Below are 12879 nucleotides of genomic sequence, written 5' to 3'. Positions count from 1 at the left end.
TTTTGTAGCAAAGCATTTTGCTTCATTCTGTTTTATGACATGCCGATCATGCCCACCTAACTGCATCGATGACACAAGTGGGTGATTGACCAGACATCTGGCCATGTGCGAAAAGGCATCAACTCTGAAAAAGGCCTCACTACAAAACACCAGCCTCGGCAGCTGCCGTTGTTTTGTTCTTCAGAAAAGAACAAGCTTAAATCGGAGGGAGCCACTCAGCTTTCATATTAATAATGATAACACTATTGTTCCGTTAAGACACAAGGTTATGAGAAGTACTATGCAGCACATAACACTTTCATCAACACAGGGAGCTAAGGTTAAAGGCAGCGTGATGCCTGTCAAGGTGTCATTTTTGTGCATTGTAACCAACACAATACCACAAGTCCCAATAGGCGCTGCTTTTATAATGGTTCATTTTTTTTCCCCTTAACACCAGCAGCCTGACACCATAACTTCATATCATGCTAATGCAAACCTGCCCCTATCGAGTGTCAGGAGAAAAGAAAAATAGCTTAAACTTTTCATTCGCTCAATTAATAAGCTGCAGCTTGTTCACGAGTCCCTGTACTACAATAAATCAAAAGACCTGCATAAAGTTATCGTGCACACACATTAACGAAGAATGTTTTTACTATGAGTGCAACAAATACTCATTTATTTCTCTCCAGGAACATGATTGAGATTGTCATCCTGTCAACACTGCAAACACAAGAATTTGTGGGTTGATTTTCACAGTTAGTGTTTTAGCACATTCAACAATAGTGCCTGCATCATTGTATTACTGCGTTCAATTATTCCGTTCACTGCATGTTAATATATTTTTGGTCATGATGTGCACTGACAGTAACATTAAATAAAATAAAAATGTAAATAAAGGCATACCTAAATAGCTGTGCACACTGAAGCAATGATTTAGGCATCTAGGCAGAAAGATATTAGGGGCATTCTGTATCTCAAAAAACAGGGGTCATATTCGTAAACATTCCTTTTCAAGTGCTTAGTCTTAAGGAGCTCGACTATATATAAAGATAAGGTGCCTGTAAAAAACATGCCCCTGTGAAAATATGTGTGCATTGTGTAACATTAGGGCACATGCAACATGCAGTTTCATTAATTATTTAAATGAAGCTTCATGACGCAAAAACTATGTTGCTCCGTGTTAGACAATAAATGGAAAAAGTGACGTAAATTCAAAGCTTATTTCTAAAGCCAGTCTTTTTTTTTAATGCTGAAACTGGTTGCTACAAGCCAAACTAAGAGTTGATCTAACCAATTATTGACTAGGGTGTAAAGGTGCGTGTTATTCGCAGAATGAACCAAAATATTTTTGTCTTTATGTTGCAATATCAGGACATGTGATCAACATAAGTATCGCTGTGCTCAGCTTCTGGCAACTTTCGCATGTTGCTTGTTTTTGCTTTCTAAGAAAACAGTTGTGTCTCAGGTGTGTGTGCCCAATTCGGAGTCAGTCGCAATGAACCGTTCTCGGTGATGGCACATTTTTCATTCGCCAAGTATGGGTTTACAAAGAGCTTGCCCAGTAAGAAGTCACTAGAAAGGAGTTTTTATTTCTTTGTTTATTTGAGTGTGTTGCAGAAACAGGGAAGGTCTTGGATGGCAAGGCTAGGTAGAACATTGTCTGCCTGACCAAGGCCGAAGAAACAAAATACCTCCTAAAAATTTAAAAATGAAGTCCAGTCTATTTGAGAACTGTTATACTTGACTGTCATCATGCTTATTTCCAGGCTGAATAACAACATATTTGGTTTTACTGATATTTAACTGTTGATCTAACCAATTATTGGCTGCCGTTTCAAGCACACCTAGGCTGCTACCTCAAAACAAGAAACTTCTGTCATCAGCTTGCAAGACTACATCTCGAGTGAGTGGTATATATTTATACATGTTTGCCAAATCATTTATACATCAAATAAAGAAGCGCTGGTGTTGTTCGACTGGCCGTTCAAAGTTGCACAAAACTCGGTACGAGTAGTTGTCGGGCTTGTCTTTGTTTAAGGATGCGAATCGAAAAACAACCAAGAGCTACAAATAGTTTCACTATCTTATCGCTACAAATAGTTTCACTCTATCTTATCAGCGACCGAAGGCACTGTTGGATCGTCAGGGTCATCGAATGCTACAAATGATTACACCTCGGTCCATCGGGTCTCATAAACAGTCCGGAAATAACAGCGTCCGAGGGTTTATGGACTGCCCTGAATAAAACAAAGGGCCTTTCCGTATGCGCACTTCCATAAAAACCAACCTTGAGCCGGGAACGCTAAATCGCTGCTTAACTAACAGAAAGGTCAGCGAACGTTAACCGGAGCGTGTTACGTTACTTAACCGAGCACTGACCGCTGGGGTAGGTGCACAGCACGCGGTTAGCTGTGCGTGCGATGTTTCAGGGCCCGCGATCGCACTTTCTGTCGGCTGGGTCTTTCGCGAACTTTGCTGTGCTTGGATGAGCGATGATCTCACCTTAATGTCGTCTACCATCGCGGCCGTCAGGACGCCTCTGGAGTGCAAACTGGGCGCTAAAGCATCGAAATCGATGCATGCCACCATGGCGCTGATCAAGTCGGGATCCCTCAGCTTCCTGCGATGTTCGGGATCCATCGCGCGCGCACTCGATTTACACCCACCGATTTCACAGCGCAACACACAGGACCAGCACAAAGGGCACCGTTGGCACACTCACTGCACACACGCAATCGCGCACACAACACAGCGGAGAGACGACAGCACTGAGCACGGACAGACAACGCTGACAGATCACGACATGGATCACGAGGTGGAGAGGGACAACAGAGCGGAAAGTGTTGCGTGCAGTCAGTGCCTCTGGTGCAGTGTGCGACCCAATCAAGCCAATGTTGACGGCGACCGTGAAAATAAATATGGGGCTTGCTACACGTTTAGATACGTTACGGTTTGGACGCGGTGCCCATGATTGATACGTGGGATACATGTTGGCATACGCTCGACACTGCCAGTTTCTTTAACTGAGTAATCGAGGTAGACTGATGAAAAGCAGCAATTCGACTTCGCACATTTATAACGTGTGGAAAAAAAAAATTTCGTAGAACTAAACATTGAAATTTATGACAGGCAACAGCTGTTCGTGAGTATCCATTGAAAGATTGTAATGCGTGGGTATAGGGAACCCAAGCTCAAGTTTGCGGCGCGACGACAGCGCCGCGCCAGCCGCGCTGCGGCTCTGTCGGAAAACACTGAACCGTCGCGCGGCCGACTCAGCCCCTTTCACGGTAGCGGTAGCGCACGTGCGCTCGCGTTCTTCTCTCGGTGCGGGTAACTGTGGGGCCGTCAGCTCGGCACGTTGAACCGAGAGGCTTGCTGTGCGAAGCTGCGCATTTCCACGATGGCAGAAGCGACCCCGCGGAAGCGCAAGCGTGGTCCGAAGTATTGCGGTTTAGTGGCCAGCCACGACAGTGCAGACAAGGCACACGATTCACGTGTTAAACTGTATCGGTTCCCGGGCGTGTCGCACGAGAAATAAAGGCGGCAAGCGTGGATAGCTGACAGCGCTGTCTCGCCTTCTATTTTGGCTGTCTGAGTTCATCGCTTTCGTTCGTTCCGACTACCTGAATCGGTAAGTAACGGGGCGCATGCACGCAGCGACTACAGTAATGATTACTCGCTGTCTTCTCGCATTGTTAAAGTCCAGTTACGGTTGTAGGTGAAGCAACTTTGTGTTTTGATTCCCCGTGCTCGTGAGACCTACCCGTCGTTGTTGAACGTTCACATTCGCGTTATACCGTTAGCGTTGCGCGGTTGGTTGAATTCAACTGAACTCCGCACATTGTCAGAAGTTCGGCGCCTGCATTTCACGCGTCGGGAAGGCTGCTTTATCACGCCGGAACGGACGTCTGTGCATTTTCAGCAAGCCATGACATCGTTCTGCAGGTTTGCTTTGTTTTTGTCCCTTTATTGGTGTGATATATATTTAAGCCGCTAAATATAACTGACACTTCATACATGCTTTGCAATTGCAACCTTGAATTAACCACCTTCTGACTTTGTGCGATTTTCTAGCCGCGTTCACGCAACAGGTTTTATACGCCTGTCAAGTCGGTATCATAAAAAGAGACTGCAAGCATGACGCGAGAGCCGAAAAAACGAGGCGAGCAGTTCATCTTGCTTCACAGTGGTTGAAGCTCAGCTAGCTGCCTCGCGTCTTAATCGGCGGGTGATTGTCCAGCGGCACGGAGGACTTCACTCTAACCTTCTCAGGAAGCAGTGCCATGGCCGTATACTCTTTTTTTCGCACGCCGCAAACGTTTGTTCACGAAAGTACACGGCTGCTACTGTAAGCATGCCATATCAAAACAACAATCATATGATTCGTAGTCCACGCCGCAGAACATCGATAGCGTGTACGGCTTCATTTCGGAGTGCATGTGGACCATTATTCATCTTTAACGTGACAGAATGAGACTTACCTCGAGGTATACGTCCTACACGGTGTAATCGCGACTTGGGAAATGCATTTCGCTTTGAGTCGGGCGTGGTTGTCGTCGATCGTCTGCTCTTCACCGTTAACGTGATTGACGAGCTTTCCTCATTTTATCAAGTTCGCTTTGCGGAAGTGCCAGTCAAGCTTGAAGATCCTTTTGAAGCCGCACTGCACGCGGTACATTGTGAGACGCCGCAAGTGCACCGCGAGAGCTCTGCACGTGCACGGAAGCGAGCGGCAACGCGGTGGCGAGAAGGGAAAGCGGTCGCTGATCACGCCCCAGTTTCTCTTTTTCTGCCAGAGATGGCGCTGCCTGTCAAGAGCAGCAGCGCCGCTAAACGTTGCTTGGGAAGCCTATTATGACGAAACAAGCAGAAATTATCGCTGCGCGTGAAAGTGGCATCTTTTGAAGAAAGAAAAAAAAAAGTTGCCGCCTTTGCCCCGGGTGAGGATCGAACTCACGACCTTCAGATTATGAGACTGACGCGCTGCCTACTGCGCTACCGAGGCGGACGAGAAAAGTGCTCTTAGAAGTACTTATAAAACTTTTGTCAACTCGTTGTTCATTTTATTGCGCAAGTTTTTGTTGTGCAACCGTAAATCTTCTACCTTTGAGCATAATTAAAGCTGGCCCCGTTAATAATGATGAACTTTGGCGTCCTTTCAAGACAGCCGCCTTATGTTATTAAAAACTAGCGCAAGGCGCGGCGCAACGTCGATAAACGTGAAAGCGCGCTTTTCGAAATCACGCCCGCGTGCTTGCCGCGGTATGACCGACCTATGGTGCGGCACACGCCAGGCGCGTTCTCCTGCCGATAGTTTTGTTTACCATGGTACCACAAAACGACATGCGGCACACTCTCCTGCCCTGCCCACACTTCCAATCAAGAGTCCCCACCAAGGAGGTTTAGAAAAGAATTCTAGAGTCGAAACCCTGAGATCTCCTTAGCAGCAAACTTACAAAGCGTGTGAAACACACGCTTTGTACACAATTGTGTACATCAGTTGTTTTCGCTGGTTGCATCGACAAGTCGCTAAGAAAGAGCAAGATACGTTGAGGTTTGGATGAAGTTGGACCTCCTGCGTAATAAATGTATCTCTTCATATAACTTCATTTCGCAGCCCTAGTAGCACATATTGTTGGTGTAATGTGGTAACGACGTTGATAATTTTGTCATATGTTGAGCAACATTGGACACCTACAAGCAATGTTCAAGGAACGGTAAACTAGCGATGTTGCTGGAATGTGACAGCCAAATATTAAACCAACGCTGCACGAATGTAATGGGGTTTTGTGTGCGAGTACATATTTATCGGTCATGTCTTAAGTTTCGTCACCTTTTCATCAACAGAATTTACCAAATCATCAAAAATTTTCGTAAGCAGGTCGTAATTCAAAAGATCTTTTGAATTACGACGCTGTGAATTGCTGATGTGACTTGTTGCATCGTCACTTCAGCAATTCACAGCGTGCAGATCCCCAAATTCATATTCACAGCCTCGGAGAGGGCGGAGGAGGGAGAAAAGAGAGGACGCGCGCTTTCTTTTAACAAAGTTTCAGGGGCTTCAATCGCATAACTACCGGATAATTTTCCAGCTGTGGAGCAGAGCCGCCGGAACGCCGAAGCTTCCTGGGCAGGTGTATCACTATGTGATGTATGCCGGCTTTGGTTGCTTGCGCGCGCGCTTTTTCTTGAGGCGTGCACTCGAGGCTTACGAATAAGAATAAGATGAAGCGCAATTCATCCAAAGCCTCACCAGTGTTGGTCCCACGTGGCGCATTGAGAAAGCCGGGGCACGCGTTTTCAGCTTTTATTCACGAACTACGTCGGCTCGCGCAGCTTATGGCTGCGTTTGGGCTCTAACGGCCGGTAGTTTTCTCCTTGGCACTGGAAATTGCCGGTGGAGCTTCCTCGCGGCTGTGTTTTGGCCTGTCCTTGGTGCAGCATCGTCTGGCGCACCATTCTATAGAGTAGTTTCATGCGCGGTAATTTCATTGTTCAAGGCGAATCGGTAACCGAAGCCAGGCAAGCGAAGAAATGAGCGGGAATATCGCCCGCAGTTCGCGTGCTTGTGTTCTAATGTGCTGAGTGCTCACATTGTTTTATTGCGATAGCAATTATATGGACACTCTCGGCTGGTTTTTGCCGTCGGCGTCATGTCCCGTATAGTATATGTATATATATAAAAGCCACAAAGAAAAATAATTCAGAAATACTTTCCGAGCAGGGAATCGAACGTGCGACGTCTCGCTCTGCAGCGCGCGGCGTTAGACGGCTAGGCCACGAAGAGCACCGTCTTTCAGTATGCTAGCGGTGAGCAATTTATATACACCATTTACTTCAGCGTGCTTTTTTGCTCACCAGCGAGATGGCGCGAAGTGCACGAGGGGCGCGCTTGAAAGGTCATCGCTCCGCTCGTAGCGTAGCGTTGGGCGCGCGCCTCCGTGCAATTCGCCCTACAGGGCGTGGTCCCCTGCGTGCGCGCTTACCTCGTGATGGGAGGAGGGCGGGTTGTATGTCTTGTGCTTTCACCGCGATTTCTGCGCTGAAGTTACAGAGCGTACGAAGGTGACCTCGCTCGCTGCAGCTGCCACGTTTACGAAACGAGCACGCTGTTCAAACAGAAATAAGTAACTGCATGTGACACTTCATAGTTCGCGCTCTTCCTATGTGTGTTCTTTTCGTGCGTCCTTCGCGCTTGGGCGACGCGCTGGAAAGTTCGAGATGCTTTCCGTTGTTCGCGTTACATTCCAATTTGCTGCTATCGCATTCATTGCTTCGCCATTGCGGTGAAACTGTGACTTTTTAGGGGCGAAGCTCCTTATGGCGGCGGGATTGACGGGGCGGCAACTGATAGGACTGCATGGTGGGCTGCAGTCGTGGCCTGTGCGGGACGTCAACGTATGTTACCGGTACATCCGCTTCGAAAGAGTGACGTCGAGCGGATGCTTCGGCGTAAATGTGTGGGGCAGCTGTAGGGATTGATGGGGGCGTTCTTGCAACTTGGTGGTAACTCAAGGGTACACGAGCCGGATGGTGCTGGTTGTACTCGGGCATGACCTCCGCGATTTCCTGCTCAATTGCTCGACGGAGGGGCCGCATAAGGGTGGTCGACGGCTGTTGAGCGTACCGAGGGCGAGCAAAGTCCAGCAGAGAGAACTGGCGCGTGATTTCCTCGCGCACGAATGTCTTGATCTCTGCAAGCAACGCGGAGTGGTCGGATATGGTCGACAAGCCAGCGTGCTCGGCGTCGCGTGATGGAGAGCGACGGGTCATCGATCGCTGCCGGCGCAGCGCCTCATATCTTTGGCAGAGTGTTATGACCTCTGCCACTGTGCTGGGGTTCTTGGCGAGCAGCATGGTGAAGGCGTCGTCGTCTATGCCTTTCATGATGTGCCTGATCTTGTCAGAATCGGACATGGTGGCGTCGCCTTTCTTACAGAAATCGAGGACGTCTTCAATGTAACTAGTGAATGATTCACCGGCCTGCTGAGCGCGTTCACGCAAGCGCTGTTCGGCCTGCAGCTTACGCATGACAGGGCGGCCACACACGTTAAGAATGGCGGTCTTGAAGTCGGACCACGTCGTAAAATCGGATGCGTGGTTGTTGTACCACAGGCCCGCCACACCCGCGACGTAGAAAACCAGGTTAGTCAATTTGCCTGCCTCGTCCCATTTATTGGGGACACTCAGGCGCTCGTAAATCGCGAGGCAGTCCTCCACGTCTGTATCATCGGTGCCAGTGAACACTGGAGTGTCGCGAATACGTGTGACACCGGGACATGAGGTCGGTGCAGGCGGGGGCGTTTGCTGGGAGGCGTCTTGAGGCATGGTAGGCGGCGGGGTACGGGATCGAAGAGCCAGGGGCATGGAATGAGGGCCGAAGTTGTTGTGAAGGGCCAGCACTCTCCACCAAATGAAAAAGAGGTTTATTAGCGGGCACTCGACGACGATACTCGACAGCGACAGTCAAGGCGGGGCCGACTCTCAGCACGAGCTGCGTTCTCCGAAAAGAGCCGAAGAGGGCGACCCACTAGAAGGTGCTCGAGAGGACGACCCATTACCGAGTTCCAACGCTTCGCTACACTTCTGTTGTAGCCCCAGGCATCTTAAGATAGCTAAAGAGATCATTTGGGACACTAATTATGAAAGCTAGAATAAATAACTTTTTAATTGGTGGAGGTAGGTGGTCAAGTCAAATGGGAGATATTCAAGTCCTTCATGCGAAGGACCCATTGCAGCTTTGAGGTTTCGAAAAAGCGGCCTCTAGAAATAATTGCGAAATAATGAACTTGAGCCAATAGCTCAAGTCTCAAGACGGTGGTGTAGTGGTTACGGCGCTCGACTGCTGACCCGAAGGTCGCGGGATCGAATCCCGGCTGCGGCGGCTGCATTTTCGATGGAGGAGAAAATGTTTGAGGCCCGTGTACTTAGATTTAGGTGCACGTTAAAGAACCCCAGGTGGTCGAAATTTCCGGAGCCTTCCACTACGGCGTCTCTCATAATCATCTCCTGGTTTTGGGACGTTGAACCCCAGATATTATTATTATTATTATTATATTAATAGCACCTGCGAAACCGAAACCGAAACGTGGGAGCGCTCAACTGCCATATTTTTCTGAGACGTCCAGAATGAGTGAGCCTCGTTATACCGAGCATCAACCGACTTCGTTGTGCTGGTGTGCGGGCTGCGCTTGCTATTATAGCACGCACGGCGCATTACATTAACGAACGCTGAAGAACTACACCTCTGTACTCGTTGTCTTGAAGAGTGATGACATTCTGTTCGTCTGCTTGTAGCGCTCATCGGTGCTTCGGTTTCGCCGTTGAAATTGATTACGCTGCAATAATTAATAGAGGTCGCTCTTTCTTTATCTCAAAGCTGCGATGGGTTCTTCGCATAAAGAACTTCAATTCTCCCATTTGACATAGCCGCCTAACTCCAATAATTAAGAAGTTAATTATTGTAACTATCATAATTAGTGTCCCAAATGATCTCTTTAGCTATCCTAAGATGCGTGCGGCCACAAAAGAAGTAATTGTGAAGGCGTCGAACAACTATCGCATCTTCCTGATTTTTGAGCATTTTCGGACACATTTCTTGAAACACCCTGTATAAGTATATATTATACTATATAACATATAGTGTAATATATATTTATAAGCATATTCTAGCCACTGTAGCGTTATTTCGTAATTTCCCACATACTATTTATTTAGATTCGTAATTAAAATTTTCAATTATGATTAATTTATAGGATGACTCCAACGTCCATAACACCCGACTAATGTTTCACAGTGATTGACGAAGAGAGGGAGAGCATTGACAAAGAAATGGTCAATGAGCATGCCACCAACTAGCCGCACCTTTTATTCGTATTTTTCCGGTTTTCTTTTTTTTTTAGCTTCATCCCTTTATTTACTCATGCTAGTACAAACGTTAGTCATCTTTCTCTTTAACTTACTAACACAATACGCTACTTGCTCGAAAGCAACAACGCCCCGCAGCTATACCGCAACATAAACCACAACCGACTGCGCTTCAGAACGCGCATCCGAAGAGCAAGCGACGCGCGCGCTTTATGCGCCGCTCGGTTACCAGGGTGTTGCCGTCGGGTGGCCTCCGGCGGAAGCCGTCAGCGGTGGTACCATCGTCTCCCATTGAAAAGAATCGGATCTCGGCAGAGTGGTTAGCGTATTCTAGGCACTGTACTTCTGGTGGTTCCTATCTGCGGCCTGAGGATCGGTGATTAGCATATATGCGCAGTGTCCTACATGTAGGACGGTTCTTCGATCTGCTTTTAAATCGCTACTGCTTGAGGTGAAGAGTGGAGCCATTTATACCAAATGTAGCAGGTGTCTGCCGAAACATGTGTTATAGCCTACACATTATCTGCCCTTAATATTACCACATACGGACTACATCTGAGCGAACGTGTACTCTGCACGGGAGAGGCCCTGGAGCGGAGGACAGCCTAAATTATGACGCTTTTATTTTCTTCAAATTATTGTAAAAATCCCACCATTCCACCATTTGTGCTAAAAGTAGTTTGGTAACAGTGACCATACTATGGCCCGTAATTGCAAATACACAACTGGAGCTCCAGTGCCACGAGAAAAGCAATCGGTGCAATAAGCGCTGCAAAACTGTGTTGCACTTACCTGACAGTAAATAAATATTTTGTACGTTTTGTTGAGGGCACCAATCCCCTGTTCGTGAATAAAAATATTTGTTTGCTAAATTTTTTCGAGTATGGGCATATATGGGTTAGTGTCAGTGGAATGTTGCGCTCCATGCCTTGTGTTATAGCTAAGGCAATGGCTATCCCTTCTGCTTCAATAACGGTAGCTCGGGAAACCGAAATACAGGCCGTGATTTTAAGTCACAGTTTTGAAATAGTCAGTCGGTCTTCACTCCTCTTCTATTACATTAACATTGTAATAGCATTAATGTCTAAATTTTTCTTAACTTGGATACATTGGAGCACGTGCAAAATATAAAGCACCACGTCTCGATAGTGCCACAAGTGCCGTCCGCCATGCTTTTTTAGACGCGAAACGAAACCATTTCTAGGATGAGCCGGCTGCTGGCTTTTCGCTGTCCCTCCGCGATCGCTTCTCATTGCTTCGTGCGCAGTGCAGGCAACGAGTCAGTTGTGACAATGACGGCACTAAGGCAACACTGCTTTTAATCAAATTTAATGATTGCTCGAACGAAGGAGGAGGAATAAACTTTATAGAAAAGAAATGCTAAGGCACAGTCGTCCAAGGTGGGCGGCGTCCCCAGTCCAGGATGCCGTGTGCCTGAGCTGACAGCGTGGTCCACTTCGCGAGAAGATGGTAGTCTTCAAGGCTTAAGCTTGTGAGGTGTGTGTCCCACAGCTCGCCATTAGGTCCTGCGAAAGCCGAAACTATACCTTATACTCTGCAAAAAAAATAATAAAAAGGTCACAGTTTCACCGCAAGGGCGAAGCAGTGAATGCGATAGCAACAACTTGTAGTTTTATACGAAGTGAGGCTGGCAGCTAACTCATTTGTATGCGCTCTCGCGTAACTACGAAACGCTGGTGTAAAAGAATACGGCCGCTCCAGGCAGAGATGTCCTTTCCGCACAGTGACTTCGCGTTTAGAGTGCAGCACGTAGAAGGGGTATACGAGGCGCCAGCTGATGCCTCCCAAGACAGCGAGCGCGCCCAACCGCGCCCTTAGAATCGGAGTTCAAAGTTGCTATTCAAGCGACAAACCCCCCCCCCCCCCCCTCGCGATTCTTCATGCTCGTTCAAGAAGAGCGGGGCGTTTCCTGTCTGCTTCGACAGCAGGCCTTCAGAGTACGGTAATGTTATCGCATGCGCCCTCCGAGCGAAGGAAATGGGTCGGCTCCTTTGATCTCTGCTTACGCCGGGTTCGTCGGCCCCGCTCGCGCGCTTTCACCCGCGGTGGAACATTCGATGCGCGGGGGCATCTTATCAATTGGGACTTTATACGGGACATGACAGCAAGGGAAAAAAACCCGTCGAGACTGTCCACATAATTGCTATCGCAATAAAAATTGGAGGACGGCAGAGCTTCGCCTTCAGAGTAGAACGCGACAGCGCAATCGGGTCCCCTGAGCATCGCCTTCAAAAGTGACGCAAGGAAAGGAACGTTCTTGCGCATAACATCGGACGTTCTAAACTGGCATAAAATGCCCGCTACAAGTACAGTTGCGCGATGCCTTCTACGCCATAATTCTTCGTTTTGCAACTTGACGAACTACCCACTGCGCGTCCGTAAGGTGCCACGTGCACCTGCATAGCTGCTCACTTTGTAACACGTGGGCAGCTCCGAACCAGCCACTGGTTGCGCAGTTCACTTGTTTTGACGCCAGTTGCGTTCTACGATTCTGCTGTGGTATTTTACATGCGTTAAGGAGACTCCTTTCACTACATGACATTCTTATACCGTTCTTTTACAAAGTAGTTTCAAGCACTGCCGTGCTTCCGTGGTAGAACACCTGCTCGCGACTCAGAACGCCTAAGTTCGATTCTCCCTAAGACCGAACATTTTTTAGCAGCAAAGTCATGAATCGGCATGCGCTCTCTTCGTGATCTTCTTCATCGCTCCAAGAACACGTTCGCCGACTTGTCCGGCGTATAGCAAGGGGGAAGCGTAAAGCGAAGGAGAGATGTGAGGGTGATGAAGGGGGCAAAGAAAGAGAACAGAGAGACAGAAAATAAGATATAAAGGAGGAATAGTCATGGCGAAAAATAATTCCTCGTGAGGCGGCGGAATTCGAACATTCGTACCCACCATCCGAAGGCGAGCGTCTTAGCCACTCGGCTATCCAGGCACGCTGACACAACATAGCATAGCCTTCTATAATATGGTATAGCAACGGGGTAGAAAAACGAAGTGATGAGG

At 48.0% G+C, this 12879-nt stretch overlaps 1 protein-coding gene and 1 non-coding gene across 2 annotated transcripts in view; both read right to left on the bottom strand.

The window, feature by feature from the left end:
* The window catches only part of LOC119390616 (caspase-7-like), a 49349-nt gene extending 46317 nt beyond the window's left edge, over positions 1-3032 (bottom strand). Inside the window, exon 1 of the mRNA XM_037658219.2 lies at positions 2485-3032. Within this exon, the coding sequence (XP_037514147.1) occupies positions 2485-2622 (138 nt within the window). The 5' untranslated portion in view covers positions 2623-3032. The remainder of the gene's footprint in view (positions 1-2484) is intronic.
* A 1882-nt stretch (positions 3033-4914) lies between these two features.
* Positions 4915-4987, bottom strand: Trnam-cau (transfer RNA methionine (anticodon CAU)). Its single transcript has one exon. It is a non-coding gene; the product is annotated as a tRNA-Met (tRNA).
* Between the last annotated feature and the right edge of the window lie 7892 nt (positions 4988-12879).

The sequence above is a fragment of the Rhipicephalus sanguineus genome, chromosome 4 (assembly GCF_013339695.2).
Source record: "Rhipicephalus sanguineus isolate Rsan-2018 chromosome 4, BIME_Rsan_1.4, whole genome shotgun sequence".
NCBI lineage: Eukaryota > Metazoa > Arthropoda > Arachnida > Ixodida > Ixodidae > Rhipicephalus > Rhipicephalus sanguineus.
This window is presented reverse-complemented; position numbering and strand designations above follow the sequence as displayed.